The 20457-nt window shown below is 37.4% G+C and overlaps 1 protein-coding gene across 1 annotated transcript; it reads right to left on the reverse strand.

The window, feature by feature from the left end:
• Positions 1-1356: 1356 nt before the first annotated feature.
• On the reverse strand, positions 1357-6268 carry LOC146742784 (uncharacterized). Its single transcript, XM_085500892.1, has 2 exons — positions 5960-6268; positions 1357-3699 (listed from the first exon to the last, which is right to left on the reverse strand). The coding sequence occupies exons 1-2, from the start codon at positions 5973-5975 to the stop codon at positions 2474-2476; spliced, it is 1242 nt and encodes a 413-aa protein (XP_085357018.1). The 5' UTR covers positions 5976-6268; the 3' UTR covers positions 1357-2473.
• Positions 6269-20457: the final 14189 nt, after the last annotated feature.

Below are 20457 nucleotides of genomic sequence, written 5' to 3' on the forward strand. Positions count from 1 at the left end.
GAGATATCAATGCAGTACTCATCCCAATCATTGAGATATCAATGCAGTACTCATCCCAACCACTGAGATATCAATGCAGTACTCATCCCAACCACTGAGATATCAATGCAGTACTCATCCCAACCATTGAGATATCTATGCAGTACTCATCCCAACCACTGAGATATCAATGCAGTACTCATCCCAACCATTGAGATATCAATACAGTACTCATCCCAACCACTGAGATATCAATGCAGTACTCATCCCAAACACTGAGATATCAATGCAGTACTCATCCCAACCATTGAGATATCAATGCAGTACTCATCCCAACCACTGAGATATCAATGCAGTACTCATCCCAACCACTGAGATATCAATGCAGTACTCATCCCAACCACTGAGATATCAATGCAGTACTCATCCCAACCACTGAGATATCAATGCAGTACTCATCCCAACCACTGAGATATCAATGCAGTACTCATCCCAACCACTGAGATATCAATGCAGTACTCATCCCAACCATTGAGATATCAATGCAGTACTCATCCCAACCACTGAGATATCAATGCAGTACTCATCCCAACCACTGAGATATCAATGCAGTATTCATCCCAACCATTGAGATATCAATGCAGTACTCATCCCAACCACAGAGATATCAATGCAGTACTCATCCCAACCATTGAGATATCATTGCAGTACTCATCCCAACCACTGAGATATCAATGCAGTACTCATCCCAACCACTGAGATATCAATGCAGTACTCATCACAACCACTGAGATATCAATGCAGTACTCATCCCAACCATTGAGATATCAATGCAGTACTCATCCCAACCACTGAGATATCAATGCAGTACTCATCCCAACCACTGAGATATCAATGCAGTACTCATCCCAACCACTGTGATATCAATGCAGTACTCATCTCAACCACTGAGATATCAATGCAGTACTTATCCCAACCACTGCGATATCAATGCAGTACTCATCCCAACCACTGAGATATCAATACAGAGTTCTTTTACACAAATGACTCCAAAAAATGGTGAAACATGATACATAAATGCGCTGAGATAATATGCAGACCATTTGTGTTTCGAATTCATGCATATTATAATGATCTAATTTTCATAATAATTTGTGAATTTTCGGCTTTTCCGCCAATATCTTAGGTAATCATCCTTTTTCAATGCATTTTATAAAGTAAGTGAAATCTACATAATGAATAAATGCCCACAACCCAAAATAGATGTACAAGGGTTTTATTTAGGGTAACTAACGGAGAACAAACACACCACCAAGTGATGTGAATAATTTGGGGTACTTAGTTTACAAATAAACAATTCACACTTAACTCGGGAGATGATCAAATGGTATTTTTTTTTCTTTCTTGCACAGTAGTAATATGTACAGCAAATAATAATTAATAAATGCTATACTATATAGTCAAAAGCGCCCTCAGTAGACAACGTTTTAAGAAGATGCGCCACACGGTGACATACTGCTTAATATGTGTCTGTCCATGCATCATAATGCAGCTTTAGACAAAATAAATCACTGACCGAAAAATTAAATACTAGTGATTTCACGAAATATTATATTTAACACGTCACAATATGACTTACATACTTAATAATTGAATATAAATAGGTAAAACGTTGACTATCAAAAAAAAGCAAATTCTTGTTGTCTACAAAGGTGAATTTTTCCGGTTTGCTGTCATAAACACGTTTGTGACGAAAACGAGGCAATGTTGTGTATAATCAAATATCAGTTTGTTGGATCATATCATGCATGACGTCATCCCATCATCGAGCAAGTTTCACATAGAAGGAAACACTTTCCATCGCACTTGCACAGAGAAGAAAAATTGGTCCGAGGGCGCACTTTACGGAATATCTGTTGTTTAGTGAGGAACCGCATGCGTTTTTGTAGATTTCTTTTAGGCGTCTCTCACAATATATACCCATAGTGGGAAATTATTGTGAGCTTGGGAGATACCCCCTCGACGTATTCATAAAAAAATATTCATAAATATTTTTTTTCGAATCAAGAATTCTACAAACTCACTCTTTAGGGAAGCCTATTTGGTTAAAAAAGCAATAGGAACCAAATGGTATATAAAAGTAACTTCTTTGCTGAATAACACCAACATCTAATTCTCCCATCCGATAAAATAAATCCATCTCAAATTACACAAATCCACAAATTTTCAATGATGACAGAGCCTCAACTAATGAAAAAAAACGGAAATTATAGAACCTTTAAACAAAATTTCATGCTGGAAGCCTATCTTACGAAACAACTAGTAGAAAACACTGATCTACGAGACTGTCTCTCCAAATTTCGACTGAGCGACCACACGCCTAATATTGAAGCAGGCCGCGATATTTGTTCAGAAAATACACATTCAGCGCTGCCTTTGCACTAGTAAGAAGTCTCCAAGTGAACATAAAATAGTTAATAACTCCAATTCTGCCTTAATATCTTGTTATGTTATACAATAGCAACTGGTTGGCAAATATGTGTTGAGCCTTTTTATATAATTTGATGTCATAGTAGAGGGCGTCCTCCACTTCGTGGTCATAGACGAGACTGTTGTATACTGTGATATCACTCTCCGCTGAATTCTCGTTACGACGGAAACATTTATTTTGATGTACACACATATCTCTGAAAGGAAGATGATACACCTCTTGTAACAGTTCTAATGTAACCTCTATTTCTTCTATAAAACCAATAACCGTGAACCAGTTATCCAAATTATCGAGGAAATATTGTAACAAATGTTTCTTTTCGGTGGTGTTCAAATGATATTCCAGAAATAAACGCTGAATCTTCCAGCACTGGAGCTGTCGGTGATCTAGATGAATTCCTGCTTCGTGTTTGATCATCGGATACTTCTCATCAATATACGCGTCAAACCCAACACTGCCATATTTGGGTGCGTTACAGAGCTCCTCGTTAGCAAACAGCTGATTAAATAGCGCACTCCCTTTCATCTTAACCCACTCGTTGAATGTTACGTTTAGAACATGTTTGGTGTTTTCATTCCGCGAAAGCCGGGCATATCTTTTGATGCAATACCTATACTGTGACAAGATACGATCATATGGTTCTCGCAGGACTGTGAAATAGGAACAATTGGTGTCTACGTGATCACATACACCAAGGGCTGTACCCCCAGCATACATTCTATTGTCTTGAGAGTACATCATACTTTTCGGCATACCAATATTTCCAAATGACATGAGCATGACGTCACGATCACTGACACCCCTGTTAACTCTATTCATGCATTCTTTTATTGTTGTTCCCCCGGCCTTATGGTGATGAAGGAATACAATTGAAGTATTCCTTGGCACATCATGTGATATGGTGTAAGTATTCCCAATGGTATTACTACGTGTAAGCCAAGGGTATCGTCTAAGAAGGTATTCGTACGCTTGAAGATCCACGGCGTTCTTACCGATACGTTCCACCCCTGAATCCACATTGTATCCCAAACTGTCGGAATCACGAATATTGGATAATTGGCCTCTTGAAAATATTTGATTTTTCTGCTGAACCCCAGACCAGATTTCATTGCAATAAAGCGTGACACTGACTACCACCAATACTGTACCAATTTGGATGAAACGAAAAAACGATCGCCTGATTTTCGACAGCAATGGCAACATTCCCATTTTTACTGATAACATAGGATCTGTAATCAAATTAAATTATATTTAAATTCATTTTAAGTGAATGAAGGATATATCACTTTTCAAACAAATAAGTCAATAATTTTGACAAAACATAGACACCAGTGTTTCCACTATTGTATATGGTACTATGGATAGGATAGAATGGGAGGGGATGGGAGGGGGTGGGATGGGATGGGATCGGATCGGATGGGATCGGATCGGCTATTGTACATGGTACTATGGATAGGATAGGATTGGATGAGATGAGATGGGATTGGATGGGATGGGATGGAATGGGATGAGATGAGATGGGATTGGATGGGATGGGATGGGATGGGATGGGATGGGATGGGATGGGATGAGATAAGATTGGATGGGATGGAATGGGATGAGATGAGATGGGATGAGATCAGATCAGATCGGATCGGATCGGATTTGATATTTGGAACGTACACAACAACAATGTTTAGTATATGCATATTATATATAATATTACTAAATGTGGGTCAAATACGGTTTTATAACAAACAATGCAATTTACATGCGTTGTATACGTCGCACAAAACACGGTGTGACAATTATACCAAAAATAATATAACTATGAAGAACTAATTGACTGATTATTCCAGTCACATAACATGCATTATGAGTTAATGAGTGGTCAAACAATTTCAAATCAATTATTTAAATAGTCACAATCAATTATTTAAATAGTCACAATCAATTATTTAAATAGTCACAACAATACATTGTCACCAGCCTTGGATACTGTTGAGCGAGAACACATTTTATTGAGTGAGGCCGGTCTCTCCATGTTGGGAAAATTGGCATGTTACCAGCCTTGAATACACTCAAATGAACTTAAACCATATATTAGGCCACCGTGAAGTTCCAGTCATTCTCGTTTATTTTGAAAAGGTTACCAAGCGTTTTATTACTTTGGTATTCATTGTGAGCTCTCCATTAACGGACAATCAATACACCTACTACTATACGCGCAGTACGCCAATTACAGTTATATTTACATATCGGCGGGTATGCGTGGCCAATACAAGTAAATTACGAATACCTCGTGACCCATGATTCCTTCCCTATAAAAATACAGGAGTGATTTAATTCTCGGTCGTCGTCTTCGGTCTTAGTCATCGGTCGGTCATCTTGGTCAGTCGTGGTTATCCAACAACATGTATCTCCAGGCGTAGCTGTGAGACTGTCACTTAGCAACCAACTCATGTCAACATATTGTACTGTATCTACCTGATTGAATCCTTCACAATAAATGGCGTGTGTTATAACTACAGCATACCGTGTGCCCTGAATTATTTCCAATCAGCAAACAAGAAAAAAAGCTAACAACTCTGCGATTTCGCTGGCAGGCGGTAAATATATTAGTTGATGGTCTTACGGAACAAACTATTTGCTTGCCAACCAAATTACCCATAGCACTTGGACATGTTACACGTCCTAAAAGATTGTACATTCCAAATTCTACACTAGAGTTTTGATTGGAGAATATCCAATTTTCACGGTAATTCCTCTTTGCCATCTCTTCAGTCTATGAATATTTACGTCAAGCCCCGTACCCGCCAATGCTTAATTAACGCATGACATGAGGAACACACGGAACCTATAAATTAATTCTACATTCTGACCATGACTAAGATTATTTTGATATATTTGATATGCGTGCATTATGTGCCGTAAATTTATGTTTGGTTCACTAAATAAGTTTGGAAATCTATATATTTCACCGTGTTCTTCATATATCTAATTACATGTAAAGTGCTTAGATCGGTTTGGTACGGCTCGCCACTCTGCGTTGAAACGTGAAACTCCGGGTGTGTATTATATTATAAAGTGATGAAAATGACATGCAGTGGTTTGTGTAAATATTGGTACTCTCAAAGTCAAGCATCATACCCCAAATCAACCCAGACAGCGTCACTTATTTTCCCCGGACAACGAACCAACCAACCAACTCAACCAACGCAACACCCAATAGAAGCCAGCACACACACGCAAATCCGATGACAACATATTAAACAGTACTTTATGTTGTGTGTATAATAACAGTTTATGTTCGATAGTTGGATAGTTGGCTGCGGCCTTCGCCTGGGTATCGAAAAAATATTTTCTTGTTGGCGGTGGATAACCTCTAAAACACATATTCTATTTTGCTAAACACAAGTCAAATATATAGGTAGTATCTTAGAATATTTGTAAAATTGAAAATAAATTTATATTTAATACATATGGGATATTTTGTGAAATTGAACTAACCTTTTCTTAACACCATTGTCGCATGGTTACATCTAGATTTTTACCAGTCGTGTGTACTGTTTAATACGCTAATCCAAAAACATATGATTTTTTGATAATGTAAATTATTTTCCTCGTCTCGTCTCGTCTCGTCCTGCGCTGCACGGGAATTCGAACCACACACTGTATAGCGACTACACGTAGATACCAGAACGCATATAATGATACAACATTCATAAACTATGCTTATTTGATTATTTCAGTTTTCATGAGTTCAATGTTTCGTACTATGTGTTCAACGGGAGTTGTGACGCATATCATATTGAACAGCGTTTCAACTCATAATCCATACACAGCTGGTGAATAGAAACATTCTACAGCTCTCTATATGCACGACATCAGTTCACCAAGAATCATTTAAAATAGTGGAATACATACGTTGTATTTTGTTGGTTGTTATAAAAATCTGGTAACTAGTATTTAATTGTAAAATACTAATTATCATAACATAATAAGTTATTATAATTTCGTTAAAAGTCTGCCAAGTTGTCTTATTACAAATGTATGTATGTCGCCCATGGATTAAATGCTATATTCAAAATAAATTACTAGTTGCGTTACGCTGAATAAATATATATTATTATTATATGTAATATCACAGCAAGATTTTAATATATATCAAATATATATATATACACGTTGAAACAATTATGTAAAACGCTGACTATTACAAAACAAGTAACCTGTAGAATACTGTGTGGGTAATATTTTTTTATATCGATTTTTGTTGCATTTGCAGCAAATAGTTACCAAACAATGAGAAATCTATAGGTTTGAATATACCCCACAGCTGGCTTCACATGCATTGTTCATAGTTCATATGGTGCTTACACCAGGATTTAATTACAGCACCTAGGCGGTATGTGGTTACAGCTTAATGTTTCGAGTAATCGCAAGAAATTGACATGACAATAGAAATTCATTAAAGACTGGCACTCCCATGCAATTAACAGCGAGTGGAATTCCTGGGATTGAAACATATATTTTGAAGTCACTGATGTAGGCAACGAATAACTGCAAGTTGACATAAAGACGAGGTAGATTATTTAATCAGTGGTCAACTAGAGACTGAAATTATAATTAATTTGTTTATTTCAATTTCTCCTGACGTCAAATAGAATACACTGGTGAAACACGGTAGTAACTGTGGGTGAAAGGATGTTTTGGAGTGTAGTTTACATTGTATATGGAGTGGTAGGGTCGGATGTAATGTGTTCATTTCCAACTATTATGAAGTCACGTAGAATTTCACTTAATTTATTTTTGCTGACATGTTTTCAAGCATTACATGTGAATCCAATTTTCACTGCGCTGTGTCTCAATAGAGTATGAGGGAAATGGCATATTCACTGGAATTTATTTCAGGGGAAAAATGTTTTCAGTGATAATGAAGTATTATGACAGATACCCTCCCCGTGGCTTTCATTGCGTATGGAAGTTATTTTCACGAGTGATGCGGTGTATCCTGCTGCCGTACTTTCACGAGCGAAGCCACGGGGAGGGTGTGGGGTTCTGTTATTATACATATGTCCCATATTTGATTATTTCATATTAAAAAAAGAACGTGCAACAAACCGGGATAGAAATTTAGATCGGGGAACCCAATTGCCCATTAATATGCTCCAAGACAGTGCTGCGACCTAGCAACGCTTGTCGGTGTAGAACGCGTGTCGCTGTACGTGTGAAAATAAAATAATCAGACGTCTAATTTGAGTCATTGTCCGAATAAATAACTCGTGGATGTTTAAGCGCGGTGGTCGTAGCGGTACGTATTGGAGGCCGTGGCGTGTGTGTTTTAAAATGATGTGTGCATTTAAAAAAAACGGCGTGACTGTGCGTTTTAATGGTATGTTCTTTAAAAAAATCATGTGTGTATATTAAATGGCGTGGGTGTTTTAAAAAACGTGTGTTTTAAAAATGACATGTGTGTTTTTAAAAATGGCGTGTGTTTAAAAATGACGTGTGTGTTTAAAAACGACGTATGTGTTTTTAAAAATGGCGTGTGTTTAAAAACGACGTGTGTGTTTTTAAAAATGGCGTGTGTTTAAAAACGACGTGCGTGTTAAAAAATGACGTGTGTGTTTTTAAAAATGGCGTGTGTTAAAAATGTCGTGTGTGTTTAAAAATGACGTGTGTGTTTAAAAACGACGTGTGTGTTTTTAAAAATGACGTGTGTTTAAAAACGACGTGTGTGTTTTTAAAAATGGCGTGTGTTTAAAAATGACGTGTGTGTTTAAAAATGACGTGTGTGTTTTTTAAAATGACGTGTGTGTTAAAAACGACGTGTGTATTAAAAAATTACGTGTGTGTTTTTAAAAATGGCGTGTGTGAGGTCGAATGAAAATTTCGTGTGTGTAAAAAGAAAAAAAAACGCGTGCATTAACTTATTTACGCCTGTGGGGGCGCTGTTTTGAATGATTTTTTTTCGTGTGTGTGCAAAAAAACGCGTGCGTTAACCTTTTTACGCCTGTGGGGGCGCTATTTGAGAGATTTATTTCACGTGTGTGTTAAAAAAATCGCGTGCATTAACCTATTCACGCCAGTGGAGGCGTCGTCTCAAGTGGTAGCCATTTTCGTTTGTGGATTTCTATAGCGTCAATAAGATACGTAAAAAGGAACTTGTCCAGCACGAACGTTTTATTCATTTTGCCCTATAAATTTACCGACACTGTGTATAACTCAGAGACCTGGTGATTTATTTGTGTGGTTGGTTGCTGAAGACAATGTGTGGACGTCTGGTACAATGGGGCAGAAGAAAGTACTCATACTGGTCTCACAGGCGTTCGGAACGTTTCTTGGATAATAAAAAATGACCTAAAGTAGGCTCGGCATATTTAGTCAGTCGCCGGTACATTTGCCTACCACTCATATAAAAAAAATCGATCGATTGTTTCTACCGATATCATGCTTGAGTTGTGTGAAGTTTCGAAATACAATTTTGAAAATCGTGTTATTTTCGGACAATTTTGGTGTCATGGTGTAAACGCTTTCCTACATTGTGTTATCATATGAGTAGTAGGCGAATGTACCGGCGACTGATTAACTATGCCGACCCTACTTTAGGTCATCCAAGAAACGTTCCGAGCGCCCGTGAGACCAGTATGAGTACTTTGTTCTGCCCCATTGTACCAGACGTCCAAGCATTGTCTTCAGCAACCAACCACACAAATAAATCACCAGGTCTCTGAGGTATACACAGTGTCGGTAAATTTATAGGGCAAAATGAATAAAACGTTCGTGCTGGACAAGTTCCTTTTTATTTCCTTATTGACGTTATAGAAATTTTATTTTCTTTATTGACGTTATAGAAATTTTATTTTCTTTATTGACGTTATAAAAATTCACAAACGAAAATGGCTACCACTTGAGAGGACGCCTCCACGGGCGTGAATAGGTTAATGCACGCGATTTTTTTAACACACAAACGAAATAAATCTCTCAAATAGCGCCCCACAGGCGCAAAAGAGTTAACGCACGCGTTTTTTTGCACACACACACACGAAAAAAAAATCTATTCAAAACAGCGCCCCCACAGGCGTAAATAAGTTAATGCACGCGTTTTTTTCTTTTTACACACACGAAATTTTCATTCGACCTCACACACGCCATTTTTAAAAACACACACGTCATTTTTTAACACACACGTCGTTTTTAACACACACGTCATTTTTAAAAACACACACGTCATTTTTAAACACACACGTCATTTTTAAACACACACGTCATTTTTAAACACACGCCATTTTTAAAAACACACACGTCATTTTTTAACACGCACGTCGTTTTTAAACACACGCCATTTTTAAAAACACACACGTCGTTTTTAAACACACGCATCGTTTTTACACACACGTTATGTTTTTAAACACACATTATTTTTAAAACACACATTATTTTTAAAATACACATGTCCTTTTAAACACACACGTTTTTTTAAATACACATAATTGTAAAACACACACGTCATTTTAAGACACACATCATTTTTAATTCACGCGTCATTTTTAAAACACACGTTTTTTAAAACACCTACGCCATTTAATATACACACATGATTTTTTAAAGCACATACCATTAAAACGCACAGTCGCGTCGTTTTTTTAAAAATGCACACATCATTTTAAAATACACACGCCACGGCCTCCAATACGTACGTAATTTTGAATTATTAGTACGTTTTCTTCTAGTATACAAAAAATAATAAATTTACATTCCGCGCCTCGTATAGCGCAGCGCGTGTTCGAATTTCATGTAAATAAACAAAGTATTTTACACGCGTTGTATACGTCGCTATGAGTCCCATATCGAACAGGACGCGACACGACGACTGTCGCCCTTTAGTTGGGACCACGACAGAACCAGAACTTAAACTGGGCGACTACGATACACGGTTGATGTTGAAGTTAAAAGTTCTTCCACAGATCTGTGCATTGGCAAACATGCCGTGCAACTGCGGTACTCCACTGACGGAATTACTTTCGTTGAAATCGGTCGTCGCTGACTCGTGAGCTGCACACTACAACCTCGTTTGTGATGTTGCTTGTTGGTCGTGGATAGACTGAGTCTTGGTTACCGGTTAAATTTTGCTAATTTGGCGTTGGTAATCTTTATTTGCAACTGAGTAACGCCGCAACGTCGCCAGCAGAAACCTCATGGTATATCGATGTTGATGGTTGCGGCTCCATATTAATCGGAGATTTTACTGCGGGTCCAGGCAGCGGGTAGCTGCAGTTCTGTAGCTCGCTTGGTTTCGCTGTCTGTTATTTTGTTCGTCGTGGTGTTAACGCGAAACCAGGTTTCGCGTTAACACCACGACGAACAAAATAACAGACAGCGAAACCAAGCGAGCTACAGAACTGCAGCTAGGCAGCGGGTGGATCTTCCGAGAGCCCTTCGAGATTTATAAAACTCAGTTTCCAGGTGGTCAACAAACAGTAAGTTCTCCCAATCCTAGTATTCTATGTGATGTACATCTAACATGCCAAAAATGCTGGTGAACGATTTGAACCTGACAAAAATACTTGAAATAGATACCAGAAAGGGGAGGGGGGTAAAAGAAAAGTTATATAACATTTTATTATTCAATAATTTATTAAAATACATAAGTTTGTCCAACTCCCTGTGATACAACACCTCAGACATAGCTCATTGTACTCGGCTTGAGTGTGGGCAAAAAGTTACTATTTGAATTTTTGATATCTTTTTTCATTAATGAGAAAGTTGACCCTGAAGTTAGAGTAACTGTTCAGCAGGAATGGCTTTTTAACTCTTCTGTGATTTTTTTTTGGCTTGGCTGATTTTGTTCATACTTGACAGGCAGGTCGTACCATCACTAATTGGAATCAAAGAAAGCTTAGAAAGAACTCCCGTGTGCTGAGAGTTTTGGAGACACATTAAAAATTAATTCAAAATTACTTATACTTGAGATATTGATGGAATAGCTGAAAACTAATTATGCAAATAAGGTAACTAATATGAACAGACTTAAGTGTAAAACTAATAAGGTTTGCACAATGTACCAAGTTTCATTGAAATGTGATTAGAACCAAAAAAATATTAGTTAATATGCTAATTAGAGAATTAATATGAACAGATTTTAACCCAAAATTAATCAGGCTGTCTATTGTCCTAGAGCATTTATGGACCAAGTTTTATTCAAATGTGATGATCAATACTTGAGATATCAATATTAATTAATTATGTTAATTAGGTGATTAAGAAGCATAAATATTTACCAAAAACTAATATGGTGCATAGTCTTAGGTTCATTGAAATCCAATGAGTGGTTTTTAGACATCAGTGCAACAGCCATAGAACAGCAAAAAAATCAACTAATTATGCAAATTAGGTAATTAATATGCACAAATATTTACCCAAAAACTAATTAGGTCTCTGCACAGTCCTCAAGGAACTATGTACCAAGTTTCATTGAAACATGATCATTACTACTCGAAATATCAAAAGCTGAAAATTAATTAATTATGCAAATTAGGTAATTAATATGTACTGATATTACCCTAAAAACTATCAGGTCTGTGCAGTGTCATATGACACCTATGTTATTGAAATGTTATGATTAGTACTTGATATATCAGTGGAAAAGACGAAAATTGATTAATCATTATGTAAATTAGGTAATTAATAATATTAACAGATTTTTACCCAAAACTAATCAAATCTGCGTATTCGTTCAGAGCATCCATGTGCCAAGTTTCATTGAAATCCAATGAGTGGTTCTTCAAAAATCAGTGGAACAGTCATAGAACAGCTTAAAATCAGCTAAGTATCATGCAAATTAGGTAATTAATATTCATAAATTTTACCCAAAACTAATCAAATCTGCGCACTAGTTCAGAGCATCCATGTGCCACATTTCATCAAAATCCAATGAGTGGTTCTTTAGATATCAGTGGAACAGTCTTGGAACAGCTAAAAATCATGCAAATTAGGTAATTAATATTCATAGATTTTTACCAAAACCTAATCAACTCTGTGCATTATCCCAGAGCATCTATTTACCAAGTTTCACCAAAATTTGATTAGTGGTTCTTGAGATAACGGTGGAACAAAAAAAGTGACATACATACATACATACATACATACATACATACAGACATACAGACATACAGACATACAGACAGGGTAACTGCAAAGACTCCCTTTTGTGCTTCGCACACGCACGGGAGTCAAAAACAATCCTGACCCACCGCTACCATGGTAACAGCCAAAATCTGTTTTTTGAATACTTTCGCCAAATTTATTGCTTCCTACCAGTCTTGTAATAGCAGTGCCCAAATGATCATGCCTTTTATTTTGGCTACGTTGCGCACTGGTAAGAGATCACCGGCGCCGACATTGTTACCACTGTCAACGTAATCCCATGGAGCTCTTTTTTAAGCTCCATGGTAATCCCAACGCAGCTTTGAACTTTGAATAAAATGTAAATGCTGCCTCCAATCTAGAAAATACTAGCGCAAAACGGTTGGAAATAATACATTTAACGGCTGAATACGTCCTAACAATAAAATAAAGTGACTTCTAATGACTGCCATGTTATTTTGCGAACCTCGTATAAGGTGCCCGGTTTTAGTTATAAACAGACGTTAGCTTCACGTTCATGTCCTTCCATGGTAACAGCCGAAAACATATTGCTTGTATTTTACCGGTTTTCATTGGCAACCGAAGTATTTTTATTTTGTAAACAAATTTTCGTCTGCTATTTTTATTCAGTTCAAATCGTTCAGCAACATTTTTGGCATATTAGGTGTACATCACATGGAATACTACGATTGAGAGAACTTGATGTATGTTGACTGATTTTTATCATAGTACGAAGTACCAGGAAGTTACTCAGTTCCAAATAAAGATTACCAACGTCAAATGAGCAACATTTGACTGGTAATCAAGATTCATGTAATCCATGGCTAACGAGCAACATCACAAGCGAAGTTGTAGCATGCATCATTGGAGTACCGCAGTAACACGGCATGTTTGCCATCAGCATTGTATTCAAACGAATCACGTGGTGTGCCGTTCTCGTTCAAACCCGGGATTCGATCAATAGGGGAGTCCCAGTAAAAAAAAAACATTGAAAATCATGCAAGTTCAACATTTTCAAACCAATATACTAAAACAGAAATGCTCAGAGATGCAAATAAAGGATAGATATTACTTTTCACTATACACATCTCTGTTGATACTATCCCTCACATATTCTACTCCCAATTACTCCTGCGCAAAATGGACTAGCCTCTTTTCATGTTGACATTCAGAGTAAAATCATGTGACAGGCTGTTAAAATTGGCTGTTGCATACTCTTTCGCCGGTCTGGAAAATGTGTTTAATTAGCTCACATTCAAGCAACAATGCAGATTTCCCAGTGGGAGTGAGACTATTCGACTCTGCCACTAAAAAATAGGGGTGTTTTCAGCAAAAAACGAATAACCCTGGAATACACACAATATACTGAATTTCGGAACAAATCGTGCATTACTTACAGCAGCAGAATACCACAGAAATATCAGACGAAACATGAAAACACTATATATTGTATTTCAGCCTGAACCCTCTATATTGTAATTCAAGGAATTAACCCCATATGTGCATCCATTTCCTGCCTTGGTATCACCCACCCCTGAAAACAAACTCTTAATACCACGCTGAAGCGTTTGGTAATAAAAGCAAATGTATCGTTATTACCATGTGGATACATATATTTTTCATGTTATTTAACCATAACTTCACTTCTTTTTATCGGATTTATTTCATTGTTGTATGTAATTATCAGTATTTATTATCTTTAGTTATGTTATCAAGATTGCGTAGTAGTAGGCAAATTTCCTATAGATTTATGCTGTTTTCGTGACGCAAAGAAACACACTTTGGCCTGTATTCAGCCATTTCTATCAGTTTACATAAGTGTATTCTCCCTGATTGGCTCAATTAAAACAACCAATCATATTAATTGACGCCAAGGATTAAAATTCTAAGGTGTGAATCCACCCTTGTCTTTAAATTGACAAAGAGTGTTAATTAAGACAGACTTCATCCTTTGTACTCCAAGTGATACATTGTTCCAAATCGTCCTAGCGTATGTAGTTTTCAACTAGCTCTATCTCATTGCTGTACAACTGAATAAATGCTTGTTCACCATTAGAACATTGCACACTGGTATACCGTCTACTGCTTGATGTATCTACAGTCTATCTGGTGAGATTTAAAGATCCTATACTGTTTGTGGCAGTTTTCCCCCACAAAATTGGTGCCGAGACCAGGATTCTCAACCAGACCTCTACGACTCAACGTCAGATCACAGCAAGCAATCATGCCAAGAACAGTTCAACTCATCCAGAAGCGGGATAAAGCTCGGACGCAACTCCGAAGAGTCCTCGAACCAGTTGAACTACTAGTCAATCAGTTCAATGAGCTACAAGACAAAGAGACCGCTCATCAAAATATACGCGTGCAGCAAGTGACGATAGAAAGAAAACTTAACGATCTCATCGCCGCTAACAAAGCAGTCATGGACGTCGTCGATGTTGACAGCCAAGAATTCGACGAAACAGAGTCGTACGAAGTCGATGTCAGCCACCGATGCACCCGACTCACGCTATTCTTGGAGGAACAAAATGCGACAGCCCAACGCGGTCAGCAGACCCAACGCGAGCCAGTCCAGCAAACCCAGGCAGCTAATCCGCCGCAACATCGACATAAATCAATACAATTACCCCAGCTCAAGATACCGACGTTCTATGGCGATTCACTACTATGGTCTTCATTTATTGACAGTTTCAACGCCGCTATTCACAACGATACGCAAATTCCACTGGTCCAGAAGTTTTCTTATTTGCGTAGTTTCACTGACGGAGAAGCTGGAAGACTAATCGACGGACTCCCGATCACCGAAGTAAACTACACAATCGCCTACGATCTCCTCAACAAAAGGTATGGACAAACCCAAGATATTATAAACGCTCACATGCGATCACTGTGGAACAGACCCGCACCGGAAAACAACCCAGCAAGCCTACGCCACTTTCACGATGATCTAGAAACGACCATCAGAGCATTAAGAGCCCTTGGACGTGACGAACAAAACTTCGGCGAGCTGCTAATACCAATGCTGTTAGACAAGTTACCTATCGATTTCCAGCGACAGTAAACGCGTGCGAAAGGAAGAAATGCGTGGACACTAACAACACTCAACGAAGCTATGATTAATGAGATAAGTGTACTTTCAGTCGGACATGAACCCACTATGTTTCAACCCGACACTTATCAACCAACCGTCTCTGCGTTCCGTACACAGGTAAATCGAACCCCAGTCGATAAATGTAACGAGACCAATCCTCAGAATATATCTGCCTTCCACGGATCTTCACAGCGACGTCCCCCGAGACAGTCCACGACGCGATACTCGAAAAAGAAGAATTACCAAAACTGTGCTTTCTGTGAGGGACCACACAAGTCGCTCAATTGCACAACGTATAACAATTACAAAGATCGCATAGACATTGTGAAACGCAACTCGTTGTGTTTCAATTGCCTCGGCAAGCACGCAGTGCGAGCATGCAGATCCCGTTTTACGTGCAGACAATGCCAAGGTAAGCACCACACGTCATTGCATACGGACAATAGCAATTCAACTTCAAACCCCAAATCATCCGAAGTGAACGTCCATTTCTCGCATGCTACTCGTAATTCTGAATCTCGGATTCAATCGGATCGAAGAACATATACTACGCCTGAGCCCAAACTACGCAGAACTCTGCTGAAAACAGCTAAAATTCCTACATCATATAATGGAAATACTTTACCCGCCACAGTGTTATTTGATGAAGGGGCCGACCGTAGCTTTGTTACTCAAGGGTTCGCCAACAAATTACGCGCTAACGTTCATTCATCAGAAGTTCTCAATCTCAAGGCGTTTAGCAACCCGCGTACCGGATATAAAACCATCCCGCGTACTACATTGAATTTACATAAGCGTGATGGTACCACCGCTCCTATTGACTTGCTTTACGTCAACGAAATATCCGATGATCTGATGAACAATGTCACCGCGGACATTTTACAACTGCCGTACCTTCGAGAATTGGAACTAGCACATCCCATTTCAAGCGAACCAACGATAACAATTGATATTCTCATAGGAGTCGACAAATACTGGGATTTCGTTGGTGACCACATAATTCGTGGTCCAGGGCCTACAGCTGTTTCATCGCCGTTCGGCTACCTGCTTTCCGGACCAACACCCACTGGTGAACCTCGATCATCACGAGTGCAAACTTTCCACATCACCGCGTTGCCTTCAACCCAGGACCAACTAGAAGCAAACGTTACATCGTATTGGGGTCTGGAAGCCATCGGTATACGTGACGCGATAACCACTTCGGACGAACTCACTAACAATCAAGAGCAGTATAAACAATACACTGACAATTGTTTATCACAACAAGATGGCAGATTCATCGCTAAACTACCATGGAAGGCGAATCACAACCCTCTGCCTACAAACTACAAGTCGGCAGAGAAACGCACACGTAACATGATCCACAAATTACCACGTGACATTGTCAGTATTTACGATAAGGTAATTTCTGACCAACTAAATCGTGGATTCTTTGAAGAAGTCAACAACGACAACCCATCCGTCGGTCACTACCTGCCTCATCGTTCGGTAAAACGTAACAGTGTCACCACACCGATACATGCAGTACCCGATGATGCAACGAACATTCCGAGCAATCACCGCGTGTTAAACCGCCGCTATCAACACATTGCTTCACTCCAACGCACTTTCTGGAAACGCTGGTCGGCGGAGTATCTTACTGCTCTTCGAGAAAGACACCTACTCACCACGAAAGGCGTGACAACTAACACAGTCAAAGTCGGTGATATCGTGTTAATTCACGATGATATTCGGAAACGAATCAACTGGCAAATGGCCAAAATAACGCGACTGTTTCCAGGCAAAGACGGTATTGTTTGTGTAGTCGAGCTCAAGACGCGACATGGGATGACAAATCAAGCCATCGCAAAACTATATCCGTTGGAATTAAATGCCGGCGTCCCGACGAACACGCCTCCGCTCAACGATGGGGATATCCCCAGAAGTCATGTGCACGACTCCAGTCCCAGTTCAAAGAATCGAACGCTTTATACACAACGCAAATCGAATCACGCAGACACTTCCCGTTTTCAACAAAAGCAGCGAAAGGCTTCTGTGTTGGCTAACAAACGCATTAATATGCTTATCAAGAAAGACCTCGTCTAAGGACATAAATGAGACTTTTATATAGAAAACAACACTTTCTTCAAACTTTATTAACTCTTTAGTTATGTGACTAATCAGTCTCATTTGTCAACAAGTAATGTATAACTATTGTAAGCATTGCCTTATCGTACAATGACTATTTGATGACATTATTATTATTATTATTATTATTATTATTATTATTATAGTTCTAGTAATAATTTTCGTATTTTCTTTTCAGCATTTTTTGATTTATTCTAGTATTTAAATAACATTCATATCGTCTACATATGCCTTGTATCGTACAAGAGTATCTTCTCCGCCCCCGGGAGTATATCGTTATTACCATGTGGATACATATATTTTTCATGTTATTTAACCATAACTTCACTTCTTTTTATCGGATTTATTTCATTGTTGTATGTAATTATCAGTATTTATTATCTTTAGTTATGTTATCAAGATTGCGTAGTAGTAGGCAAATTTCCTATAGATTTATGCTGTTTTCGTGACGCAAAGAAACACACTTTGGCCTGTATTCAGCCATTTCTATCAGTTTACATAAGTGTATTCTCCCTGATTGGCTCAATTAAAACAACCAATCATATTAATTGACGCCAAGGATTAAAATTCTAAGGTGTGAATCCACCCTTGTCTTTAAATTGACAAAGAGTGTTAATTAAGACAGACTTCATCCTTTGTACTCCAAGTGATACATTGTTCCAAATCGTCCTAGCGTATGTAGTTTTCAACTAGCTCTATCTCATTGCTGTACAACTGAATAAATGCTTGTTCACCATTAGAACATTGCACACTGGTATACCGTCTACTGCTTGATGTATCTACAGTCTATCTGGTGAGATTTAAAGATCCTATACTGTTTGTGGCAGTTTTCCCCCACAAAATGAGTTCAGGTCGTACGTAGCAATAATCATGCAACAAACACGCACTATACATACATTATATTTTGTATAATCAAATATCTCTCCGATATTAATATTGTGTATTACACCATCACAATGATCGAGTAAATCTCACGAGAAAGGGGTCCGCTTCATCTTGAAAGTGACACTGAGACGAAAACGTGGTCTTCTCTTGTGAGGGCGCACTTTGCCGCAGAACATCAAAGACAGTTGTTTGATACAGAATGTCTTCTGAAATGTTTTGGGGATTTTGTTATGTGGACTCGTATTAACGTCACATAGTTCCGTCTTGAGATTTAATAGTTCAGTTATTATGTTACATAGTCCGGTTTGCATGTCTTTACATATTCTTGTGTTAAAGTTATATAGTCCTGTCTTTGTGCTATATAGTCCTGTCTCTATACCATTTATATATTCTATATGTATGTTATATAGTTCCGTCTCTATACCATTTATATATTCTATATGTATGTTATATAGTCCGTCTCTATACCATTTATATATTCTATATGTATGTTATATAGTCCCGTCTCTATACCATTTATATATTCTATATGTATGTTATATAATCCGTCTCTATACCATTTATATATTCTATATGTATGTTATATAGTCCCGTCTCTATACCATTTATATATTCTATATGTATGTTATATAGTCCCTTCTCTATACCATTTATATATTCTATATGTATGTTATATAGTCCCGTCTCTATACCATTTATATATTCTATATGTATATGTTATATAGTCCCGTCTCTATACCATTTATATATTCTATATGTATGTTATATAGTCCGTCTCTATACCATTTATATATTCTATATGTATGTTATATAGTCCGTCTCTATACCATTTATATATTCTATATGTATATGTTATATAGTCCCGTCTCTATACCATTTATATATTCAATATATATGTTATATAGTCCCGTCTCTATACCATTTATATATTCTATATGTATTTTATATAGTCCGTCTCTATACCATTTATATATTCTATATGTATGTTATATAGTCCCGTCTCTATACCATGTATATATTCTATATATATGTTATATAGTCCCGTCTCTGTGCCATTTATACATTATATATGTATGTTATATAGTCCGTCTCTATACCATTTATATATTCTATATGTATGTTATATAGTCCCGTCTCTATACCATTTATATATTCTATATGTATGTTATATAGTCCCGTCTCTATACCATTTATATATTCTATATGTATATGTTATATAGTCCCGTCTCTATACCATTTATATATTCTATATGTATGTTATATAGTCCCGTCTCTATAGGATTTATATATTCTATATGTATGTTATATAGTCCGTCTCTATAGCATTTATATATTCTATATATATGCTATATAGTCCCGTCTCTATGCCATTTATATATTCTATATGCATGTTATATAGTCCGTCTCTATACCATTTATATATTCTATATGTATATGTTATATAGTCCCGTCTCTATACCATTTATATATTCTATATGTATGTTATATAGTCCCGTCTCTATAGGATTTATATATTCTATATGTATGTTATATAGTCCGTCTCTATAGCATTTATATATTCTATATATATGCTATATAGTCCCGTCTCTATGCCATTTATATATTCTATATGTATGTTATATAGTCCGTCTCTATACCATTTATACATTCTATATGTATGTTATATAGTCCGTCTCTATACCATTTATATATTCTATATGTATATGTTATATAGTCCGTCTCTATACAATTTATATATTCTATATGTATGTTATAT

Source organism: Saccoglossus kowalevskii, chromosome 6 (assembly GCF_978046115.1).
Source record: "Saccoglossus kowalevskii chromosome 6, keSacKowa6.1, whole genome shotgun sequence".
In the NCBI taxonomy this organism is placed as follows: Eukaryota; Metazoa; Hemichordata; class Enteropneusta; family Harrimaniidae; genus Saccoglossus; species Saccoglossus kowalevskii.